General features: G+C 44.7%; 1 protein-coding gene across 6 annotated transcripts in view; it reads left to right on the top strand.

Annotated features, from left to right (window-relative positions):
- Positions 1 to 25,226, top strand: part of LOC146869487 (RNA helicase MOV-10-like) — a 567,813-nt gene that overhangs the window by 423,393 nt on the left and 119,194 nt on the right. For all 6 annotated transcript variants that reach the window (XM_085654043.1, XM_085654053.1, XM_085654071.1 and 3 more), the window contains 3 exons: positions 19,625 to 19,742; positions 21,042 to 21,233; positions 21,771 to 21,845. In XM_085654043.1, coding sequence (XP_085510169.1) covers positions 19,625 to 19,742; positions 21,042 to 21,233; positions 21,771 to 21,845 — 385 coding nt within the window. The remainder of the gene's footprint in view (positions 1 to 19,624; positions 19,743 to 21,041; positions 21,234 to 21,770; positions 21,846 to 25,226) is intronic.

Genomic DNA, 25,226 nt, shown 5'->3' with positions numbered 1-25,226 from the left:
TCATTAAATGAACACAGTACAAATTTACAGCGTTTCATTTGATATGGCGTTGTCAGGAGTCTGTGGTGGTATAGATTATGGTTAACCGGATATCACTGCTGTTAGAGAGGGACTTGCTAACTGGACGCCCAAGGACACAGGGCATTGTCTGTATCATGGGTTCTGTGTTGATCTGCGGTGTTTGAGTTGGGGTACTCCGCTTATTGTGCTTTTAGCGAGAAACTTAACTTCTTCATCTAGGGTAACTATAACTGTATGCGTGATACCGCATTATTATAGGGGCCGGTTGGCTGATTTGTCGGCTTTGATTTCAGCGCTGTGTGGACCTCGATGTGGAGGGGAAATGTCGTGGCAGAGTGTGCTGGTTGTTGTTTGTGTTTGGCATTGGGCCACGCTCTACTGTATGTCAATTTCTACAGGAGAGGTGCGCTGGGTCTCTCCGTGACGTATCCCTCCCGCGGGAGGCGGGGTGACTTGCGTCAGGGGTTCGCCTGCCCATCCTGCTTATAGGAGTGGAGTAGTGTCTCCCATTGCATGGATATGTGGTATTTGCAAATGCCTTTAATTTATTCTGACCTTAGCGCCTCTTCCTCCAAGGCTCCCCACTTACTAAACCCCCCCCCCCCATCTCCAGGCCGCCAACGGAGGTCCCTCCGGCCTTTGGTGACACTGTTGAGGGTTCAATACTAAATTAGCACCGCAAATCATGCCACAGTATATTGCTTTCAGCTCTATTGTTTATTAAAAGGCAAGGAAGAGGGTGTGTGTATGTTTGCTTGTGGAAAGGGAACAGTGCGATGAGGGCTGCAGTCAATAGTAGAGAGCAAAAAAACAGAGTTTGCAGACAAAATACGTATACAAGTTATATTGGTATCCATTTAAAGATGGCTATTGTACTTTAAATTAAGAGGAAACATTAAGTCACATACAGATCGAGCAGGATCAGTGCCGCCTTACCTCCCCGATCCACTGCCTCCCTAATCTCTTCCGTGGCTTTAACCAAGGCGGACTCCGTACTATGACCTGGCCTAAAGCCATATTGAGTAGGGTCAAGCGCCTGCGTATCTACCAAGAAGAGACTAAGTTGTCTGTTCAAGAATTTTTCGACCAGCTTGGCCGGTAGAGGAAGTCTGGCGATCGGGCGAAAGCTATTAGGATCATTGGTTGGAAGGTTGTTTTTTTTAGTAATGGTAGAATCGATGCTAGTTTCCACTGCCTTGGAAAGAGACCAGTTTCAAACATAAGATTAAATATACTTGTAAGCCTCTTTGCAATCGGACCCGAAGCCAGTTTAGCCACCCTGCTGGGGCAGGGGTCAAAAGGGGAGCCTGAGTTAATTTCCATCAAGCCTTGTTGTGTATCCAGTGTAGAAACTGTCCGGAATTTGTCAAAGGTTGGGCCGGAAGCATGCTCTGACCTCGGGCCTTCCCTGCTCACGTCCATAATGCCAGTACTTCCCTCACTGAAAACCCCGAAAATAACTTCCACCTTGGCCAGAAAAAATTCGGCCAGGTCTTCACATAGTTGTTGGCTCGGTTGAACCGGCCTTGGCTTCGGCGATGCCAGCATCGCCACCGCCTTGAACAGTTCTTTTGCTGCGTTTTTAGACTCTAAAATCTGAGCGGCAAAGTATCTTGTTTGGCTGACACAATTACTTGTTTATAGGTCTGCAAGCTGATTTTGTACGCTTTTCTCTCGGTTTCTTTATAATTGCTCCTCCAAGCGCGTTCAAGCTGCTTACAGTTGAGCTTTTGGGTCCTGAGCTCCTGCGAGTACCATGGGGCGGAGGGCTGTGCTCTCTTTGGCCGTAGTACTTTAATCGGGGCTAGTCTGTCGCAGGCCTGCTGCAGCCAGCCCGTATAATTTTGACAAGCGCTCTCCACTTCATCTGACATACAGGCTGCTGAGGAGGATAGCAGCTTATTAAGAGAAACTTCTTCCACCTTATTCCAGGCTCGGATTTTTATACTGTTTTTTCGACCAATGGTTTCCTTACCAAGATTGCCTAGTCGTATCTCAAACTGAACTGCAGCATGGTCGGACCAAGCCAGAGGGAGAAGGCCCTGGAAATGAAGATTAGTTTGGTTAGAGAAAATCCCATCCAGGGTATGCCCTCCCCTGTGCGTAGGTCCTTCAACCCGCTGCCTGAGATCTACTGACAGTATTAAATCATGCAAAGCCATAGTGTCCCCATCTTCCCTTAATTCTAGGTGGAAGATAAAATCTCCCAGGACTGTAAAGGCCCTGGAAAGCAGCCCCTCCTCCAATAACGTTCCAACGGAGGCCAGGAAGGAGTTACGGATCCCAGGTGGCCTGTACACAAGACAGCCCTTAAAAGATTGGTGATGGGTTAACATGAGATTAAAAAATAGGGCTTCGCAGGTGTCCATGGGGATGGGCTGGAAGGATGCTTTGATGGAATAGTGATATATCACCGCCAAACCTCCGCGTTTCCTTAAAGGCCAATCCATAGTATAAGAAAGGAAGTCTGGGGGGGTGGCCTTCACCATGTGTGGCCCTGCAGATGGATCGGTCCATGTTTCCGTTATGAAGGCAACCTTAACCTCCAGTTCCTCCATAAGTCTAGCACACTCAAGGCCATGCTTGACTAGGGACCTTGCATTTAACAAAATCTCGGCCTCTCCCCTCTTCCCTTCCTTAATGGAAATGGGGATGTTAAGAATCCTCGGAATACTGGAGGCACAGCCTGAACAGTAATCGGGGGTAATTAAGGGCAGATCCTTCGGTACCAGGCAAGGGCAATTTAAGGTTGTCCCCTTTCTGAGGTTCTGCAAGGTTAGGGTGTCATATCTGAGGATTGGCTCAGTAACCGAGCCGAAATCGGCAGAGTCCCTGTCGCTAGGCGCTGACCTGGCACGGACGGGCGCAGACGGGCTTGCCTTCGGCGCGCCAACGGCGCATCCGCTGCGCGCTCGCGCCAGGTCGTCAATTTATACGCAGTCAGGGAGCCTAGCCCGCTGACCTGCGTACATCCAAAATGGCGGCCCAAAATCTAGAGCTCCGCCTCTATCCCAGACGTGCCCCCAGTTCGACTAAAATACTAAAACACAGGATAAAAGCAAGTAGCAGCAATATATCAGATAAAATGATTTGTGCAAAATAAGCAATGAAACGCTCACGAGTCACTCGATAATACTCCCGGCTCAGGCCTCAGGAGTTCTAGACTTACATAGCTCTTTGCTGCTCTGAAAGTAATCGCATCATATCCTATGCCCCAGATCTCCCCGTTGAGACGCTACCAGGATCATACACCTACCTAAAGCATCAGGAACTGGTTGATTGGCAAGCAGGCTGGACTGACAGCATGGGGGGGGATTTATTCATAGATTCTGCCTTGTGTGGTTTTGATACTCTGAGGGACAACTACGGGGTGGCTCCCGTAACATTCCTTCTCTACGCAACACTGACACAACAGGCAACACATATCTGGTGGGACATAAGCACGGTACCACCGACTTCTGAAGCCTTGCAGACACTACTGACCCACAGGTCGGGTAGGAAAGCCATCACGGCCATATATTATTTGTGAGAAGTTGGCCTGGCATATGCTGGTCACTAGTTATAGTGGCCACCTTGCACCAGTCCTATTCGACTCTTATGGTAGATAGGTTTAAGACCACCTTTTAAAGAAAGCTATCCTAGTGGTAGCTGTGGAGAGCAGTCTTCAGGCTAAGTCTCAGAGGAATGTAAAGCAGCTTGTTTTACCTTATAATCTCTTGAATTACCAAATGAAAGGACACCACACAGGTATATATATAAAATATATATGTATTTATTTCTAGACACACTCTACTAATCTCTTTATGAGATTAGTAGCCAGGAACACATTCAAATATAAACGTTTCACAATAAGTTAAGCAAAAATATGGCTGGGGCCCTAGGGGCGTACCAGACCATATACTAAAAAAGAGGTTTATGAAAGTCGACTTGCAGAATGACCAGGGCTAGGGCCTGTAGAATCGCTGGGGCTTCACGACTGCAGTGATAGCAGGTAAGTAACGGGAGACGCATGCAGTGTGAGAACACAGCCGCGGGTTCCCTATTGATTACAATGGAGCAAGTCGCGGTTTGATTTTTATAGTTTTAGGGTACTTCGAGGAAGTCTACAAGCAAGCCACTTACAAGGTAAGTAATTCGAGGGCCAACACACACTAGGGCACCGGAGTGCACGAGTTACCTCACCCAGGGAAGCTGGGTGGATAGGTGTCTTTTGGTGTCGGGTCGCGTCGCTGTTTTCTATGGAGACCAAAGAAGACTTGCTGCTTGCGGCGACTGAAGAAGTGTCCGGTGGAATCAAAGACTGGATTCAAGATGTAGAAGACCTGAAAAATGAAGGGACAGTGTTCAGTCACTTGCCGGTGACCCGGGGCCAGGAAGATGGATGCCCACGGATGTCGGGTGATTTCAGGTGATCAAGGGTGTTTTAACTCTTCGCTCACGAGGTCCAGGAAGGATCGACGATGACAAGCAGCTGGATTCGGAGTGTCCCACGACGTCTGCAGCTGACTGCGGTGTCGGCAACCATATTGGAGCCAACAAGCCTTGGCAACAGCAAGTCTCATGTGGAGTGAAGAAAGTCGATGGTGCAGACCAGCAAGGTCTGAGGGACTCACCCAGGGAGAGTGAGTGAGGGCAGGCCTGGAGCAACCAGGGGAGCCCTTTGAGTCGATAAAGTCTTCGGGGGACCCACAAACCAACGGGCAAAGGATCGCGAAGACGCCACTTGAAGAAAATGCTTCACAGGAGCCCACGGTCACTCGGGGCGGGGTAGGCCACTGATTTTTGCTGCAAAACCTGCTGGAGGCTTGGGCCACAAATGGTCCAAAGCACAAGTTCGTAGAACGTCGTGAAGGGGTTGCACTCGACAATAGTGCACGGTTCCCAGGTATTGCGGTTCCTCGTCACTCGTGGGGTCCACTCGCCTCAGCTCTGCTGGGTACTCACAATGGCCGTCGAGGTCAGGAAATCCACTTCCGGGGCTGCAGGGACTTCGGACTCCGGCGGGAGCGGGAAAGTTTGCGACAGTTGATTAGAGTTTCAGGTGCCTGCCAAGCAGGGGAGTCACTCCTTGACTCCAAGGGAGATTCTTCTGTTTTCCAAAGGTAGTTGAACGTCGATGGGGCCAGGATTCTTCTTGTAAAGCGTCGTCCAGGTTTTATCTAATTTGCAATGGCAAGGTGTTCCTATCTTATAGTAAAAGAAAGGGAGGGACTAGCTCTATGACCACTCCTCTAGGAGGGTCAGGGGAGGGGGTGGTTACACCCACTTCCCTTTGTCCAGTTTCGCGCCAGAGCAGGGACAGGTAGCCCCTGAAACTGTTTGAGCTGGCATATGCACAGAGGAGCCTACTGCTCCCCCAGTGCAGGACTTCAAAGCACTCTAGGAGTGCACCCACCCAGCTCCAATACACTAAATCCTGTCTGGAAGGTGGTGCCACCTCCCTGTGACTTGATGCCTATTGTTGGGCCTCCTCCACTGCGAGTTTCAGTCAGCAGCAGGAGGGCAGCCCAGTGTCTGTGCTGGTGGCATCCATTTTGTGATTCCAGGGCTCTTTCAGATTTCTACCGTGTTACCACAGTAGGTACACGTCATCCCCTCTAGAAGGGTGGGATCATACTCCCACACCAGTTACTGGTGTGGGGGTATGATTCCAAGATGTTTGACACCAAACACGACATGTTTTGATGCAGTTATTCCAAAGTTAGCATTAACCAGGAGGTTATAATGCACTTAAGAGTATATGGTTTAACCGCATCCACAAACAGCCACAGGGAATAGACCCTGCTAGCTGCAGAGGGACCCTGCTCATGGCAGAGGCACCCCCTCACATTGTAAACCAAGCACCCTGCCCTCAGGATTGATAGGCCCTGCCATAGGGGTGACTGATAGGTTTATATGTGTGTGTAAGGTGAGATATAGGAACCTATACCTCTGTGAGGAGTGCCAACACTACCTCACCCAGGCTTCAGTAGCAGGCCTGAGGTGTCAGATTTAGACTGCTTCCCAGGGGTGGCATAATACATGCTTCAGCCCCTAGTAGGCCTGTGAAGTACCTCTGCCCTTTGTACCGAAGGTACCATATACTAGGGGCTCATAAGGTACCACAGTATCCAATCACTAGTGTATCTAATATGCACTCCAAGTCGTTTAGAGAGAATGGAGAGACTGGGGCCCTGATTAGCAGGGACCCAGCCTGACTATAGCCAGAAACCAGTGTATACATCAGAAAAAAAGTGGGGGCAACATAAGTGCAGATCCTACTCTCCTACATTATTCACTTAGAACGGACACAGCCCCCTCACTGTCCCCACTGCGTGAATACTGGACAGCGTCGCTCTCCACCGAAATCACAGATAAGCAGTGGCAACAATGCGTAGGAAACCCCAAGACAATCTCAATGAGCACTATACTTTTTATGCAGGGTTTAACTAGACCCATGCGTTTTTCAAGGAAAATGTCCTTGGGATAAAAAGTGGCAGCCTGGTGGTATATCTAGTTAGGTTGATTGATGCGATTTACTTTCAGAGCAGCAAAGAGCTATGTAAGTGGCATAATGTATCTTCAAGTTTTTTTCTGCTCCTATTGAAATTCACTGTGCCTGCTTATCAGCACACTAATGGTTGGCAACCTTTAATCCTCTAGACAAAGATGTATGTGACTTAATGTTTCCCTTTAATTTAAATTAAAATAGCCATCTTTAGATGGATACCAGTATAACTTGTATACATATTTTGTCTGCAAACTCTTGTTTTTTTGCGCTCATTATTTGATACAGACAATGCCCCGTACCCACGGTACCTGATACAGACAATGCCCCGTGTCCTCGGGCGTCCAGTTAGCAAGTTCTTCTCCAACAGCAGTGATATCCAGTTAACCATAATCTATACCACCACAGACTGCTGACACAATGCCATATCAAATGAAACGCTGTAAATTTGTACTGTGTTCATTTAACGATCATATGCGATGTATTCTGCGTAATAATGAAATGCCAATAAAAATGAATATACAAAAAAAAAAAGATTCACCAAAGGCTGGCAGGCTTGCACAGGTAAAAATCAAAGGCAGCTAAATTGTTTTTCTTCTTACAGTGAAGATGATGTAAACTATGCCTTTAAAGAAATACTTCACCTTCTCTACTTTTTTTATAGAAAGGGCTTCTTTTTTAGGTTTTGGCAAATATAAACATAAAAGCCATGGTGAAATACATTGCAAGATCTACCCATCCATTGAGGGATAAATCAGCATACATTGGTTATACTTGCAGGCATGTCCAAACATTGACAACATTATTTTAGGCACTGCATTAACAGGAGGGTTTATCCAGGCAGTATATAGTAGCAATAGTGATATCCATATATAATCATATGGCTTCTCCCACTCAGTCCCCAGTGACTACTCCACAGTAGCAAACTTTAAGGCCAACATTGTCTAGTGTATAAACAATTGTTTGTTCATTCACAAGTCAATTTTAAGATGCTGTCTCCAGTGGAGAAATTGAGCTACTTCATAATCTGTGCAACCATGTGCATTTGCCATGCAAATATTGCATAACTATTTATTGCATTTTGGTGGGGCTCAATTGCCCTAAACTCCCAGAGACCGCCTTGGCCATAAACTCAGCTTGAGCCCCAGAACAGTGTTCTGCCTTTTTAACACAAAATCTTTTGGGTACTGTGGCATTGCGATAATGTACAGCAGTGCCAACCATTCCAGTCTCTCAAGCATGTATTGTCATCCACCTTCCTAAACAGTAATTGAATCTGTGTGTAGTAAACCATATAGAATTTTAGAATCCCTCTATGAGGCCAAGTTGTGCATCTTCCCCATCCTTGTCATCTGAAGGCCCAGTTGATTTCTCATTTAGTTTACAAGCATACCAACCTTAAGTATCAAAAATGGAAAGTTCAGCGTGCACAAACTTGTTATTTGGGTGCTCAAGTGATCTTTGAGCCACCAGACATTGTATAGTTTAGTAATCCCAATTAGTTCCCAATTCTAGGAACACTATAGGGTTTTGATGTTGTACTTGTCCAAAGGGAAGTCTCCTTAGACAACACCTTCCCAACTTGGCTGCAGCATACTTCAATGCATGCCCTTGAGGATCCCATGAGGCGGTTGCACAACCTACCCCAATTAAAGCATTATGATATCCTTTGCTGCCCAATATATGCATGTGTGCATATGGTATTTCTAAAGCAGTACCCTAAGCGGAAGGCAGTGGAGGAAAGTACATGGTCAAAGACCAGCATAAAGTTACTGCTTAAGAGGAGAGAAAGCTGGAAGCCCATAGAGTTCCATTCCATCAGGATGGGGGTGATGTGATCTTATGACTTCAGGCCCTGAATAAAATGTGCTGCAGCATGCGGGGTGCCCGTAAATGGTGCCAGTGTGGCACATAGGAGGCCATGGAGTAGGGTATTATTACCATCCTGATGCAAGATTAGGACAGCTTAAAATGCAGTTCTGAAGTCCATTTCTGGAAGAAATGGTTTCTCTTTTTTTGTACAGGAGAGAGCTGGTACAAGGCCATCTTTGTTTTTTGGCTATTGAAGAACCAGGGCCTTATGGGCCTAGCGGCGCAGGGCACGCCTTAATCTCCTGAGTTCACCTGCTTTGTTGAACAGAGACACAGGACATTCTGTTGAGCGTAGAAGATCAGGTTTATTAGCTGCAGCTAAGTACAGTTGTCCCAGAAGTACACTCAGTATGTTCTTAGGAGACTGCCACTCTACTGCATCACGCACAATCTTTTATAGCGCATAGATTCACCAAGAACACTCCCAATGCATACATGGTTATCCAATGAGAAGAGTTTGAAAACAAGATATAACCAATGAGAAAAGTTTGAAAACAAGATATCAAGTAACCCAAATAAACCTCTCTTCCAACTGTTTTTGTCACCCCTCCCCACAAGTTAATCAGTGGTAGTGTCTACAACTCAACTTGCAGGTGGCAGGACATATTTGTATGCTTTGGAGGACAGTTGTGAAATGAGAGAGTACAAGTAGAGAATAGCGAAGGGCAGAAGATAAGATAAAGTCAGGAAAGAATGGTGTGAACCGACAGACAGTTGAGACAGGGTTTAGTCAAACCAGACGAGGATTAGTGGACTCAGCCAGTCCCTGACATCAGTCTCGTAAACAGAGGCAGAAGGTTATTTGACTCATCGCAGTAAGATCAGCAGAACAACTTCGTTCATTGTGCTGCCTGAGTGAGGGCACCACAAAATAGCGGTGGAACACAAAGAAATGGTGGCTGAATACAAGCGAGATCGAAAATCGAATTTCCTCAGACCCTCCTTTTGCCATAACTCAGGCAAAACACACAGATTCACGTTAATCTGAATCAATGTCAATAGCCATGAGGTCGTCAAACTGTTGTTGCAACATCATTTTAATGTTATCTGTTTTGTGTGACTCAGGTCTTGGGACACACAGAGTGGCACAAAGACCGCAGATGGCGGGGCCACACTGCATACAGAGACAACAGGAAAAAATGATGGCCAAAACCACTCCAAGGAAGGTTAGTACCTTCCATCCCCATTTAGATAGTAATCCCCAAAACCATACTAATAAAGACCAATCTCCTTCATCTTGATGAATCGATTCGGAGATTATGTGTAATTTGGAGATGGCTTGGTATACCGTAGGGGCGTCGTCGGGTATATAAATACAACAGCTAGATCCGATCAATTTACAGACTCTACCACGATCTGCAAGAATAACATCTAGTGCAATCCGGTTCTGCAAAGTCATGAGACGATCCGCCTGAAGTTCAGCTGTGAGATTACTCAAGGCTCCCACAGTGACATCTATGGTAGTCTCAACAACACGAACCAGCTGTCTCATGTTTCTGCTGTTGGCCATTGGGCCCCAAAAAGGAAGAAATCCTTTGAGGAAATCACTTCCCTCTTGTCCTGCCGTGTCTTTAGAATCAATAATCCCTCTGCCATATCTGTTTCTATGATGGCCTGAAGGAGCAGTGTATGTAGGAGAGAGAAGAAAAGCTATATAGCATGTTCCTGAAAAATCCGTTGGTAGCCACGTGTAAGCTCTATCGTGGCAGACAAAATATGTGCCCTGGGATGGCACTAACGGCGGTGAATTCTGAGACGTGTAGCTGTATGTATGGGAACAAAAGCTTTTTCTTTGTCCAGTGTCAGTAGTCTGGCCATTCATTTGTAAACAGAAATTACCTTGATGAGGGACAGTCCAAATTGGTGGAGATTTTCCCTGTTTAGTTTTATCTGTAAGGCTAGTAATGTAACGAGTCATGTTCCAATTAGTATGTTTGTCTCTCGTCAACAGGAACCTTATTATTCTCCACAATTTTAGTCGGAGAATTATGACTAAAATCTGGCTTACTACCATAGGAACCAACTGGATGTCTAAATCGGCTCTGATATGCATTTGAAAATATTACAAAATAGGCCCAAGCGGAACCTTCATAAGAAAATGGAAGGACTAAATATGGCATCCCTTTATCTGTGGTATGAGGCATAAGTCCACACACCCAACAGTCGGTTGTGTTGACTACCAATTGGTGTTGGTGCAACAATTGGATAAATGAATTATTAAAATATTCTGTTCTCCTGATTAGTTCATGTTGGGGAAGTGTATATAATTGATGTGGGGAGATAGTAGAATGAAAAGGCAAGGAGATAGAATTAGGGACAACTTTTTGCTGCATAGCATGAATAACCCAACCTACACAAGCCAATAAGATACACAAAAATATAGAAACACACAATGTTACGCCACATCGACTGTACAATATTTTACAATATTCCTTTCTCATCTCTTCCTTATTATCCTTCTTTCCTAATTTAACATCCATCCTCTAAAATTGTTGCTCACGGCAATCTTCCTTACTCACTTGGCTGTGATTATTAGCCGTCCTATGACACCAAGTCCTGGGGGCCTAGCCATTATACAGGTCACAAACCAAGACTCCTACCGTGACCCTGCAACCTGGACAGATGATAAATGTAGCAGAAGAGATGGAAATCTCAGGTGTCCTTGACCAATCTAGGTCTTAAATTGTATCTAGTCCTTGTTGGTACAGTTTGGTCTTGAAATAGGGTCTGTGGCTCTGTAGTGTTTAATCGGAGATGGGAAGGTACGGCTTCTTGTAGAATGTCGTCATCTTCTTTCTCCGATCGAGTTCCATCCAGGTGTGCACTACTGAAAGGTATGAATCGGGGGACTTTTTCTCCTTCAGAATCACCTATACCCTTACGAACCCACTGATCAAAAGGCAAGGGCACTTTCTTGCAGTGCACGCCGTGGATCCAGTTCTTTTTCCCTTCGACTTTTACTGCTGTGCGAGTTGTCAGAAGAACTTGACGAGGCGCCTTCCAGCGAGGTTCCAAATTCTTTGTCCTCTGAAAATTTTTCACACAGACCCAGTCTCCAGGTTGGATAGAATGACCTGGGTCTGTGGAGGCTTCTGGTAAAGCGTTTTGAACCTGTTGGTGAAGAACACGTAATTTAGTGGTGAGGTCATGTAAATAGTCAATCAGCATTGGATACTGTATATCAGAATACTTTCTAGGGCGAGGGACTCCCCATACATTAGCTGGGCGCCCGAAAACAATCTCGTATGGGCTGAGTCCCAAACGAGAATGTACAGCTGTTCTAGTGGACAGGAGAGCCAAAGGTAAAGCATCGGGCCAATTAAGACCTGTGCTGGCTTGTACTTTTGCAAGCTTAAGTTAAGTGCACTCTACCAAACCCGCGGACTGAGGATGATTTGCCGCATGAAACTTCTGCCTTATACCAAGACCGGTACACACCTTTTGCATAATTTGGCCTACAAATTTACTTCCATTGTCACTCCAGACAATGCGCGGCAAACCAAACCTAGGGAAGAACTCTTTAAGAAGAACCTTGGCAGTGGACAAAGCAGTGTTGTCTTTCAGGGGGTAAGCCTCTATCCATCTGGAAAAGGCACATACCACTACCAGAACATATTTAAGATTGTTACATCGATCCATGTGAATGTAGTTGATTTACAACACCTCAAAAGGATATGTTGGGGGAGCAAAATGACCTGCCGGGGTTCCCTTTCCCGGATTGTACATCAAGCAAATGATACAATGCTTCACCACATTATCTGCACATTTTGGAATCCCTTCGTTCAGCTACACTGGAGCCAGAAGTTTACATATTCCTTTTGCACTGGTGTGGGCTGGACCATGCGCCATAGTAACTACAGGCAGTACGTAGGCGTCTGGTAACAGCCAACGCTGGTGTTCTGACAATTCTATCCAACATCCTGTTGCGTCTAACATTCCTGTACTCTCTTTCCACTTTCTCAACTCTTTCTCTGTAGCATCTCCCTGAATCGATCTCACACTTTCTATTGTGTCCTCACACATCCCTCTTTCCCTGACCCAATTCGCAGGGCCCGCAACATACATGTGACTTGTAGCATCTCTGGCTGTCCTTTTTGCTACCTCATCCGCAAAAGCATTTCCGTGACCAACATCATCAGTAATCTTCTTATGCGCACTACATTTCACAATTGCTATCTGGGTAGGCAAAACAAGTGACTCAAGAAGATCAGTTACCAATTGACCATGCTGTATTTTAGTACCGTGGGAGGTAAGGAATCCTCTTTCCTTCCACAAACGACCAAAGCTATGCGCCACACCAAACGCATACTGGCTGTCGGTATACACATTCACTCTTTCCTTTAGATAACACACACGCTCTGGTCAAAGCTATCAGTTCAGCTGCCTGAGCTGAATTATGTCTGATGCGTGCTGTCTCCACGATTGTATACAAGGTGGTAACAGCATAAGCTGAAGTTGTCTCACCATTTGGGAGTTTGAAACAAGACCCATCCACCCATAGGATCCCATCTCAGGGCTCGACAAATCCACTCGCCCGCTCGCATTTGCGAGGGAGAATTGATGAGGTCGAGCTATTTTTAGGTCCTATTTGCCCTTTCTGGCGAGTAGGAAGACAAACTAACTTTTGTCCTCTGTCTTTGAAAACTAAGCAAAAGTGACAAGATAACAAGATTTAAAGGCATTTTTATTGCTCACAAAGGGAATGAGCAATAAAGATGCCTTTAAATCTTGTTATCTTGTCACTTTTGCTCCGTTTTCTGAGGCGGAGGTCAAGTAGGTTGCAGTGAGGTCGAGGGGATTTTCCATGGCACTAGACCTGCAGAACTAGTACCATTTTTCGGATTTTTCGAGCCCTGCATCTGGATCCACTAACTGCTTATCTTTCAAATCAATCCTGCCTTTTGTCTCCTCCTCAGTATGGAGAAAACAATCATGTTGTTTCCGAATATCTTTCTCTTCTGGAAGAGGTAACAGTGTGGCTGGATTTAAAATATTACATCGTTTGATGTGCACATGACTAGCCAAGAGCGTCAGCTCATATCCAGACAATCGAGCACTTGTAAGATGTTGCGTTTTCGTCTTATTTAGTAAGGTATCCACTGCATGTGGTACCAGAACAATGAGAGTATTATCTAGCACCACTACAGCAGACTGACGAATAGAAATCGCTGCTGCTGCTGTAGCTTTAAGACAACTAGGCAATGCCTTGGCTACTGGGTCTAACGTAGCTGAAAAATAGGCACATGGCCGCTGTTTGTCTCCAAATCGTTGTGTTAAGACTGACAACGCACAACCTTTTCTTTCATGGACATAGAGCGTGAAGGGCTTACTGTAATCTGGAGTACCCAACACAGGAGCAGAACACAGAGCAGTACATAAATCAGAAAAACTCTTCTGACATTCGTCAGTCCAAGGAAGGGGTTGAGGTGTGTCTTTCAAAGTGAGTCCTAACAAAGGTTTGGCCAACAAAGAAAATTTCGGAATCCACTGTCTACAATAAGAAGTGATGCCCAGAAAGGCGCGCACCTCTCTTTGTGTAAATGGCACAGACATTTGCGCTATTGCTCGAATTCGTTCTGGGGTTAATCACCTTCCCTCCTTTGATAAGAGATGACCCAAATAGGTAACCTCTCGACGGACATATTGTAGTTTAGAAGGCGACACCTTATGATTAAGATCAGACAAGTGACGTAACAGTGCAACAGTCACATTCCTGCAGACACCCTCTGAATCAGCAGCAATAAACAAATCATCCATATATTGAATAAGAGTAGCACCTGGGGGCAAAGGAAAAACATCAAGCTGACATTTCAGAGCTTGGCTATAAATGGAGGGGCTTTCACAATAGCCTTGGGGTGCGCGCTTGAACCGGAAACTTCGGCCTCCTAGAGAGAAACCAAAAATATCCCTACTCTCTTTGGCAATGGGAATGCTGAAGAAAGCATTTTTCAGATCAATAACAGAAAACCAAGCCGCTGAGGCAGGTATCATAGTTAACAGGGCAGTGATATCTGGAACAACAGGAAACTGTGGTACACCAATTTTATTGACCTCCCGAAGATCAATCACAAAACGATAAACAGGAGGCTTAGAAGGATCAGTGCGTTTAAGAATAGGAAGAACAGGACTATTGCATACATTTCCCCTTGTCTCCTCGACCACACCCTTCTTAACCAAATCATAAATGATATCCAAAAGCGCTCTTTCACCTTCATTGGAAATTCTGTATTGAGGAATGCGTGGCAATTTAGCATTGGGCTTGAGAGTAACAACATAAGGCGGGATCTCAAGACAACCAACATCATTTGGACCGTAGCCCAGAGCGTTGCAGAAAGAGAGAGCAATTCAGGTGGGAATTGATCTTTAGACACATACATTGAAGAAGTCAATTTCTGCCCTAAAGTAGGATGCACACCAGAAGGAGAACAATATATCGTTGCATGCATTCTTTTCAATAGATCCAAACCCAACACATTCTCGCCGCAACCAGTCGTTAAAAGAAGAGGAGCTTCCATATCATAAGGGCCAATTGAAATGGGCAAAGGACAGGAGACCGGGTTACGAACTGGGGCGCCAGAAAATCCTACCGATACATTTGTTAAGCCAGACAAAGGTGCCCCAGGGAGTTTAGAGTGAATGATAGAACTTCTCATCGCACCAGTATCTAAAAGAAATGGCTCTGAAACTCCCATTGTAGTGACATTGACATAAGGCCCATCCTGATTTACTGGAATCGATACAACTCCCTCACTTTGTCTATGGCTGTCCTAGTTAGCGTGAAGGCTTTCATTTTCACCTTCAACATGATAATCATCATTGTAATACTGTGTAGACTGAGTATTCTGCTGATCGAAGTAGTTCGTAGAATTTGGAGGGGGTAAGGAACGCTGTTCTTGAGGCATCACACCTCGACCTCTACCCCTCTATATTATCTGGAAACCACCATGGCCTCGTGGAGCAGATAGTTCTCCCTTACGTTGCAATAAAACCGGGCAGCTATTTTTAAAATTACCTTCCTCTCTACAATAGGCACATTGGTTAGGACCTAATAAAGGTCGCAGAATAAAGGGCTCAGGCTTTTGATACACCCTCTGAAACTGTGGAGGCTGTTGAAACTGGCGCTGAGTACAACGAGGAGGATAAGCTTGTTGCAGAAGAACCTTCGTTTTTAATTCTTTCGTCTTCTTCTCTTGCTTATCTTTCTCTTCTTCATCCCTGTTCTCATAATATTGAGCAGTCGCCAATATCTGGGCAGAAGAAGAAACAGCCCATGAACTCTCGGAGTCTTTCAACTTATGTGACAGTTCGGGAAGCAAATTAAATACGAATTTATCTACAAATAATCGCTGTCCACCCTCCGTAGTCATATCCTGACCACTGTGATCAATAAACGTCTCTTCAAAACGAGTGAAGAAATCAGAGACACTCCTCTTTCTTCTGCCTACACGCAGCTAGTTTATCCCGATTAACTCGCAAGGCGGGCATCATCGTTTTCATTAAAGTAATAATCCTACCGGGGAGTTCTGAAATCAAAACATCAGGCTTAGCACCACCCACTTGGGCTGCATCCGCGGCAGTTATAGCAGCCCAATCGCCACCCAATGCTTGGGCGTGATCCGCTCTACGAATCCGAGCCCATAATGCTTGTGGGACTACATTTCCCATCAACATATCAATATCGGCTAAATTCATAATACAGGCATCAACAGTCTGGGACAACTCCTTATAATAACCAGCAGGGTTTTTACAGGGATCCGGTAGAGACTGTTTAAGAGCCAAAACTTCAGATCTCTTCCAGGGGACATGTACCCATATACCCTGGAAGTGCGTGGGAACAGCTGGATTAGCACCTGCTTGTGCAACCGCTTCTCTCCACACTGGAGGAACCTCTCTCATGGGATAATGTTTGGATGTCAGCCTAACAGCAGGATCGGAATCAAAAAAGGTCTGTGAGGAAAATAAGGACCTAAACGGCATCCTCAACCTTAGAACCCACAATGAGTCCCTTATCGAAATTAGCCTGAACATCTAACAAACCCTGAGGAAGTAAACCCAAATCCATATCCTCCCATTCTTTAGCGAGAGTGTCACACAACATTATATACATATCTCTGCGTGGGCGCCTCCCACTGATGAAAGGTGGTCATGATATCTTTCACACTATACTGGGGACCCTTCTCGATCCATTTGCGAGCGAGAGAGTCCAATACCACCTGTTCGTCGGAACCTGGGAGTTGACTACGAGACTGTCTTCGAGAAAAAGCCGGAGACATATTCAAAGTCTCAAAGAAAGGAGACAGAAACCCAGAGACAGTATCTGTGATTCGTTTGCGCACAGTAGGAGAATTAGACATAAGAACAGGGGACAAGTTATTAGGTGAACTAACAGAAGAATTAACAGTTATAAGGGGAGCCGAAGGCAAAGGAGATTGATGTTCAGGAAACGGAGGCAAAGAAGTCGGTGGCGGAAGAGGTGGGGGTGGCACTACCGGAAGGGGCAAATGCGGAAGAGCCGGAGCAGGCGGAGGCGCAACTAATGGCTGAACTGGTTGTAACAATGGGGGTGCATTAGCACCTTGTACTTAGGGAGGAGGCAATCTCTAAGTGAGACATCAAAGGGTCTTCCTCCGGATCCTTACTTTTATCAGAAGGGGAAATAGGCAACACCGGATAGCATTTATCTATCGCCATACGATGCTGTCTCTCTGAAATTTCCAATTCATGATTAATCTCATTATCTTTAAACTGCTGGGCAGCCTGTATAATCGTCATACTTTGTGTTTTCTTATCTCGTTTTGCCTGTTTAATTTCTCTCTGTTTGGCTTCCTTACGCCAGAGGCGGAAAGAGTCAAACATTGCCGGCCGGGCTTTTCTTTTAAACAAAATTGCTTCCAAATTATCTAATATGTTAAGCTCAAAGCTACCATTCTGTGGCCACTGTAGAACACCATTGTTCTTTGTGTATCGGATCCATGCCTCATTAAAGGCAATGGGGCCAACACCATCTTTAGAATAAAGCTCATAAGTGGGAGTTCCAACCGGAGGAATTGGACAAGGGTCCTCCAGCCAGGAATCCCTATCACAACCAAAACAACAAAACTTTCTAAACTTACTCAGACCAGGCATCGTTATTTCACTGGACTGTTCACAAACATCAAGGGGTTAAATCGAATAACACAGCACAATCTGTACTCACCCCTCGGCTTCGGCTTTTGCAATAGCCGAATCAAAGGCCCAAAACAAAAAAAACGAAATGGTGGGAGCTACCCACCAATACTTAAATAAGTGTCTTCTTACGCCAACAGAGGCCCGTCTAACGTCTTGCGATACCATACATCACCAAAAGGGGCCAAAGCAAGGCGGCAGTCAGGGCAGCAGTCGTCAGCAGCCGTCAGGAAGGAGAAACCGCGCTGAAAAAGACCTTCGGACCACTTCGACATACAGGGGTCGCTTGACGTGGTTCGCGATTCCTCCAGAATTTTCTTGCGGGGTTCCTCACGACCCTCAGGCAAAATCGCTACCTCTGAAGCCGCCTCACAGAGGGCACCAATTGAAGAACCAGGGCCTTATGGGCCTGGCGGCGCAGGGCACGCCTTAATCTCCTGAGTTCACCTGCTTTGTTGAACAGAGACACAGGACATTCTGTTGAATGTAGAAGATCAGGTTTATTAGCTGCAGCTAAGTACAGTTGTCCCAGAAGTACACTCAGTATGTTCTTAGGAGACTGCCACTCTACTGCATGACGCACAATCTTTTATAGCGCATAGATTCACCAAGAACACTCCCAATGCATACATGGTTATCCAATGACAAGAGTTTGAAAACAAGATATAACCAATGAGAAAAGTTTGAAAACAAGATATCAAGTAACCCAAATAAACCTCTCTTCCAACTGTTTTTGCCACCCCTCCCCACAAGTTAATCAGTGGTAGTGTCTACAACTCAACTTGCAGGTGGCAGGACATATTTGTATGCTTTGGAGGACAGTTGTGAAATGAGAGAATACAAGTAGAGAATAGCGAAGGCCAGAAGATAAGATAAAGTCAGGAAAGAATGGTGTGAACCGACAGACAGTTGAGACAGGGTTTAGTCAAACCAGACGAGGATTAGTGGACTCAGCCAGTCCCTGACATCAGTCTCGTAAACAGAGGCAGAAGGTTATTTGACACGTCGCAGTAAGATCAGCAGAAAAACTTCGTTCATTGTGCTGCCTGATTGAGGGCAACACAAAATGGCGGTGGAACACAAAGAAATGGTGGCTGAATACAAGCGAGATCGAAAATCGAATTTCCTCACTATGTGTTCCTTCGAGGTGAAGTTAGTGTCCATGGTGAATCCAAGTGACTTGGCATTTGATGAAAGTGGAGGTTCCCAGCAGTAAAAGTTCATGTTGTTGAGCCAGATTTGAATATTATCTTGTTTATTGTTCTTGGCAAATGACAGGAATTCTATCTTGGTTGGGTTGAGCTTCAGGTAGGTGCTTGATATCCAGGTCTGGATGATGTGCACGCTGTTTGAGGCATTGCACGTCTGAAGCAGAGGAGATTTTCGAGTAGAGTTGTGCATCATCGACATATTGCTGAATCTTGATGCTGTTATTGAATTCGAGTACCAAGCAGTTCAATGTATAGATTGATGTTTGACACAAGAGAGTATGGAGCCCTAGGAGACTCCGCAGGTGATGGGGATCTTTTGTGTTCTTGGTGTGCCTATGTTAACAAACTGGTATTGATTGGAAAGGTAGCAAACCAGCCAGTGAAGGGCATTGCATGTGAATCCCATTGAAGATCCAAGGATGCATATAAGGGTGGGTTGGTTGACTGTCTAAGGTAACGGAGAAGTTCATCAATGTTTGAGGGCAGGGGTTATCTTCAACTGTGGTCAAGAGGACATCGGCTATGGTTTTTGTTTTTTAGGGAAGGTTACTGTTGTGGTGAGCATGCCCACTCTTTCACTCCTTTAACATTGCAAGTTGGGACAACCGATAGTCTTTTTGCATAGTTGCAGATCTATGCCCCAATCATGCACACTCCTACACAGTGTTTGGTCAACACCCGATAGAGTATGCCACCTACCGCAGAAAGGTATAATTTCTAAATGTTTAGTCTTTTGTGTAACAGAAAATGATTAGTGCCAGGCTTTAGGGCGTACAAATTGTTGGAAGAAAGATTAAATTAAGTGATATTTAGGAGTTGGCGACCTTTTGCCGTAATAAGGTTAACAGTGCTGTTTTGTCTCATTAAGGTCCCATCCAGATATCCTCAAGATACCAAATGAGCTTTTTTATGATGGAGAACTTCAGGAGTGTGCAGATAAGATTCTGAGCCATTCGTACTGCAATTGGGAGCATCTACCAAAGCAGGTAAGCACTTGCTTCCAAATGAGGTTGCATTCATGATGCGAGTGTGCCATTTCATGATTGTGTCATGTATCTAATATTTACAAGGCCAAGTTTGTTCAGTAGCAATGTTCTCGAGGGGTTTGTTTCGGGAGGTACAATCTGCATAAAAGCATTTTTCATTATTTTTTTACATTATTTTGTCCGTGATCTTGCGGTAATCTGAAAGTATTCTTGTTGCTGACTACGTTTCGCTCTGCCATTTCATTTGTGGTTTCTTCAGACACTGAATTGTTAAGTGTTACTTGGCTGAATTCGTTAGTGAATGGGGCATTAAGGTTGTCAAAATTTCAAAGTATTGTGTGTTGCGGAACCTAACCTCGTACCAAGCCTCCGTACCATGTAAATGCCACAACAGATTATTTTTTCATTTTGGAAATATTTATACATCTGTCCAACTCTGAAGTCCATATCATTGAGTACTCAAAACTAAATTTGTTATTTTAACTAATAAAAAGCAACCTGCAAGGAGAAATGCTAGAGTGCATAGTAATCCAAGTTTCTGGTCTACCGATGCTGCTTTTGCCTTTTGCTGATTTAAATTTGTTGATTTCTTTATTTTGTACTCACTTTTTTTTTTTATTATTGCACTTCACCTTTCTGTCCTTCTGTTCTCGAGCTGTGATCCTCTTTCTCGTGCCTACTCATGGCTACTCTTCTGCATCTGCTAGTGAAGGTTAATCCTCTCTTGCCTATAGTTTCTGGGATGTGATCCGATCCACACCCGTCATATGAACAGCACCTCTCGAGGATCCTTTTTGTTCAGGGTCCATGTCTTTGTGCTGCTTACATCTCCGCTCACTGTTTCTCTGCTGCTTCTGTCCTTGGGATTCACTTCCTACTCGTTCTCTGCTTAAGACGTTTCTTGCCCTTCCTCCAGGCGCCTTTACGCTGTTGTGCTTCTGTCTGGTCTACAACTTCTTTGCTCCTTCGCACCTTCCGCCCTTGCATGCTGTCACCCTACCAACCTTTGCAGCGACATTAAAGATGTTGAAAAGATGTCTGCATCCCTAGTCATTTTTGTCTAATCGTAGGAAAACATTTTTTTATTTTATTTGATTTTAATGCAAGATAATTTTTTGTCTACTCCTTTCCTGTTGTATTCGACCAGTCTTATTAGAGGTGTTATATCGTCAAGATTCACTAATTCACATACTGCAAGCATAGTAGTAGGGGAATTGTTCTCCAGTAAATAATTGTGTATACTTGAATGCATTTTCCTTGAATGGAAGATTTTAAAGTTAGTCCGGTTTTCACTTTTAGGGATTTCCAATCATTTTTAATGGGGTACTAGGAGAAGACCAGCGTGAAGGCAACAGCCCTTCATTCTTCAATGTGACTGAGGTTGATGCTGTGGTATCTTACCTCAAGAAACTGCTGGTTGCCCAGGGAAAGAAGGGGACGCCCAAACTCTCTCCTAAGGAAATTGGCATTATTTCTCCTTATCGGAAACAGGTAAGGCGTTGGTATAATTGCAAACTATGATCTTGGTTCAACATTTGTGCCACGTTGTATAGTGCTTTATGTGGCATTAAAATCTAGAATGTTACACTGATTAATGGAGAGTATCATCTTTTGTAAGGTAGTGTTGCTCAAGCCAGTGTAATTCATTTTGTGAGAAGACATTTGCCAGCAATAAATAGAAGCCTGTTCATAATGCTGCCCCATTGTTCTGGTAAGGGAGATTGGCCTCTAGAGAACACACTGTTTTAGTCTCACTTTCTCTTAACCCGCTGCATTGGGATAGGGTTGGATATAATGAATACTCCAACCCAAGATACTTGTCTTTAGATGTTGTCCAGCATTGGAGAGAGAGAACATGTTTAGATAAGCCGCTGTAATCCGTATCATTTGTTGCTGATTGTGTTTAATCCTGCATCTGAAAATGTCTTCCTTAAATGATTCATGCAGCAGCACAGTCTGCCATCATGACTGATCTAATAAGCTACATTTGTGTAGTCTTAACCTATTTGCACTGTTGAATCTTTCCAGGTTGAAAAGATCAGGAAAGCCATAACTAAGTTGGATCCAGAGCTCAAAGGCATGAATGATATCAAGGATTTGAAGGTAAACCGTAGCTTGTTGATTACATGGTAAATCATCTAGTATATGTTAACATATTTCATATCATTTGACCAGAGGGTGGATGCAGACTTGGCGTTCATCACTGAGGTCACTTGATAAAACCTGCACTTTTGCTGTATTCAAGTGATAAATAACAAATTTCACCTAATTTATTGGTGTTCAGTTACCCAACCTAGCCAGAATGGAAGGATAAATTGGCAAATTGTGACATTCAGAGCAAAGCAGTTCTCAGCAGTGGTTGCTTTACTTTACACAATCCAGAATTCTAGATCGGATTTTATACAACAGCAGGTCAAAGAGGAGATACAGCCTTGCTGTTGGAGAGATTCACGAATATTCCTACATATCATCCATCTTTAAAAGCATGCAACTGAAATCCCATGTGCTTCATTTTACACGTGCATGAGCAATTAGAGTTGTATGGTGCTTCTGGAATTCTCAGTAAAATAGCTTTCTCTGTCTTACAATTTATGAAATATTTACAGTGGAAATGGTACAATACATCTTTTTACAGGGCTATTTTGTACTTTTTGTTTCAGAATACCTTCTTTGGTCCTTTATACCAAGGTTTGATTTCCATCTACTGTCACTGTTTGACTATATGTCAAACATTGTTAAATTAAATAAGTTCTGTACACTGTTGACATGTCACCTTCTGGCTACCTCCCAGTGCATGGTTACTACTGGTGCTGTCTTGCTATGGTTACAGTTGTCTCCATGATCAAATGTAAATAGAAACTGATGTATTTCAGTTTCTTGCTGTGATTCCTCTTGATGTTACATGGACGGTGTGTGTGGTGTGTGTGAGTGGCAGGGTTTGTGTGTGACAGTAGTGCATGTTACATGCAGGACAGGCCTGATTGCATGTCAACATGGTTGTGCCTAATATTGCAGAATACATATAACCGGAATAGAGCCTTTAAAGGACAACAATTTGAGAGGTAATGCTAACAGATACATGCATGTTTTCAGTGTAGAAACTCCACATGTTCTGACACTATTCAAATGATTATGGCAGAGAAGGGAACTTTCCAGTGTTGCAGCGTGAATCTTTTCTGGATCCACTATGCTGTGCATTATTCCGCCATCTAGTGGTTGAGTCCGGAATTGTAGTCTTTTTTTGTGACTGATGGGTGTAGACATACCACTATTTGGTGGCCTTCAGTGACATCAACGTGCTTCCTCCGGAAGCTCCCTTTGGTCGCCATCTTCAGATTCTTTTTTTCTGCCGTTGGGTCTGGATCGATACGGAAGGAGCTCCAGAAGTTTGGAGAGAAGAATCTACGAAAAATAACAAAAACAGCAAGAAAATAACTTTATCGACATACTGGCCTTCGAGTCAGTGAACCGGGACACAGCAAAGAGAAAAAAGACCAAAGCTTCGACGTCCTACGGAGAATGTGCATACTGGGGGCTCCCTGTGCACGGTAATGGACAAGACACCATTCAAGTTCTGCGACAATAGTCACCACAAGTACACACTGAAGGATCAGCATCCGGTCTGTAACCTTTACCTGCCGCTGGACCACCGAAGCGAAGATTGCAACGCATGCTCGGCATTCACCCCGAAGACCTTGAGAGAGAGGCACAGAAAAGCAAATTACAACATGCAGGGTCAAGGACCACTTGCGTCGCTTCGAGACCTGGTCCTCTCCAGTGAAGAAGAGGACAACGTCGCCGAAGGGCCTGGCGGCGAAGAGGACGCGCACGTCCCAGTCGTCGGTCGAAAAGAAAACTCCAAAGGAGGTAAGAGAAGCATCGACCCCTAAACAATCAGCCGATCCACGAAAGAGTGACTCCAAGTCCTCGAAGGGAGCCTTGGCGTTGAAACATTTGATGACTGCAAGTGCGTCTAAGGACAAACAGTCTGTCGGTTCCTTTGACAAGGACTCCCAGACACGAAGACCCTAGAAAAAACAGTTGTCGGAAGAGCAGTCACAAAAAGGACTATTCAACATCGAAAAAAGAAAGGGTTAAACAAGCTTCAACGTAGACAAGCTACAAAAGAAAGGCAGAAAATCTCGACGCCGAAACATATGCGTCTGAGTTGTAAAAGAAAAAAAAAAAGGCTTGAAGCCGAAATGGCGAGTATCTTGCAACGCAAGAAGGATTTCGACGAGAAAATGAAACAGTTCAAAATTCCGCTGAAAATTTCGACCGAAGGTGAAAGACGTCCAAGAACTAGATCTTCTGACGACTCCAGAACCGGTCGAGGAAGAAGAGTACTACTTCAAAGCCAAAGTAGAGGAAGAGGACCGAACATATCACGGTTCGGCGACCTCGGAGGTGCAAGACATGCAGTGGCAAGATCTTGACGCCGGATCACCAGAAGAAGGGTTAGAGGAGGAAAAACCTCAATACTGTTTTCTCCTAGAGTCCTTGCTGCCTACACAAACAAGGACTCAATTCCTTCCCATGCTACCTAGTGTGCTGGACCAGGGTAAGGAAGCCTGTAAAGAACCGGCTGTAACACCAAGGGGTGAGAGAAAATACAAACATTCCTCAAAGGTTCAGTGCCAGCTGATTCTATGATAACCTCCACAGCTAGGAAGAGAGCTAATATACCCACTAATGTGGGGCCACCACCAGACGGCAGAAAGGAAAAGGATGGATCTCTTGGGGAGAAAGGTGGAACGAAGTGCGGCAATTTAGTGGCATATCGCAAATTCAAATGCATTAATCAATAGACATGCATATCAAAACTGGGAGGAAGTAGTGACCTACTAAAACATCTGCCAGACCAATTCCAAAGAAGGGCAAGCCACTTAGTGGAAGAAGGGAAGAACATGGCGAACACATGTTTAAAATCAGCCCTAGATGCAGAAGAAACATCTAGCAGACAGATGATCATCGGGGTAACTGAGAGAAGGCACGCCTGGCTAAGAATTTCAGGTTTCAAACCAGAGGTACAAAATAACATATTAAACACCGCGTTCAATGGTGAAAAACTATTCGGAACAGCTGTGGACGAGAAATTAAATCAATTAAAGAAAGAGAATGAGACTGCAAGGTCCATGGGAGCACTATAATCCAGAGGCATGCCTAGGGGAGTACCATTACGGAGACCAGCAGGCAGAGGTAACCACCAGCCTGTAGCCTTACACCAAACATTTCAACAAGATTATCAAGGAGGAAGCCAGGGCCAGCAGCAGGGCCAACAACAACAACAAAGTTGGCAATACCAACACTGAAGACAATCCTTTCAAGGGTGCCCTCGAGCAAGAGACTAACAACAAAGAGGGGGACAGCAACCCACCTTCAAGTGACTTCACTGCAAGAATTACGCACACTCAAACAAAATCTCAGAGGGTGCAACAACAGACAAACATAACAAAAGAACGTGTCCCAAAAATCAAACAATCC

This window comes from Triturus cristatus, chromosome 1_1 (assembly GCF_964204655.1).
Source record: "Triturus cristatus chromosome 1_1, aTriCri1.1, whole genome shotgun sequence".
In the NCBI taxonomy this organism is placed as follows: domain Eukaryota; kingdom Metazoa; phylum Chordata; class Amphibia; order Caudata; family Salamandridae; genus Triturus; species Triturus cristatus.
This window is presented reverse-complemented; position numbering and strand designations above follow the sequence as displayed.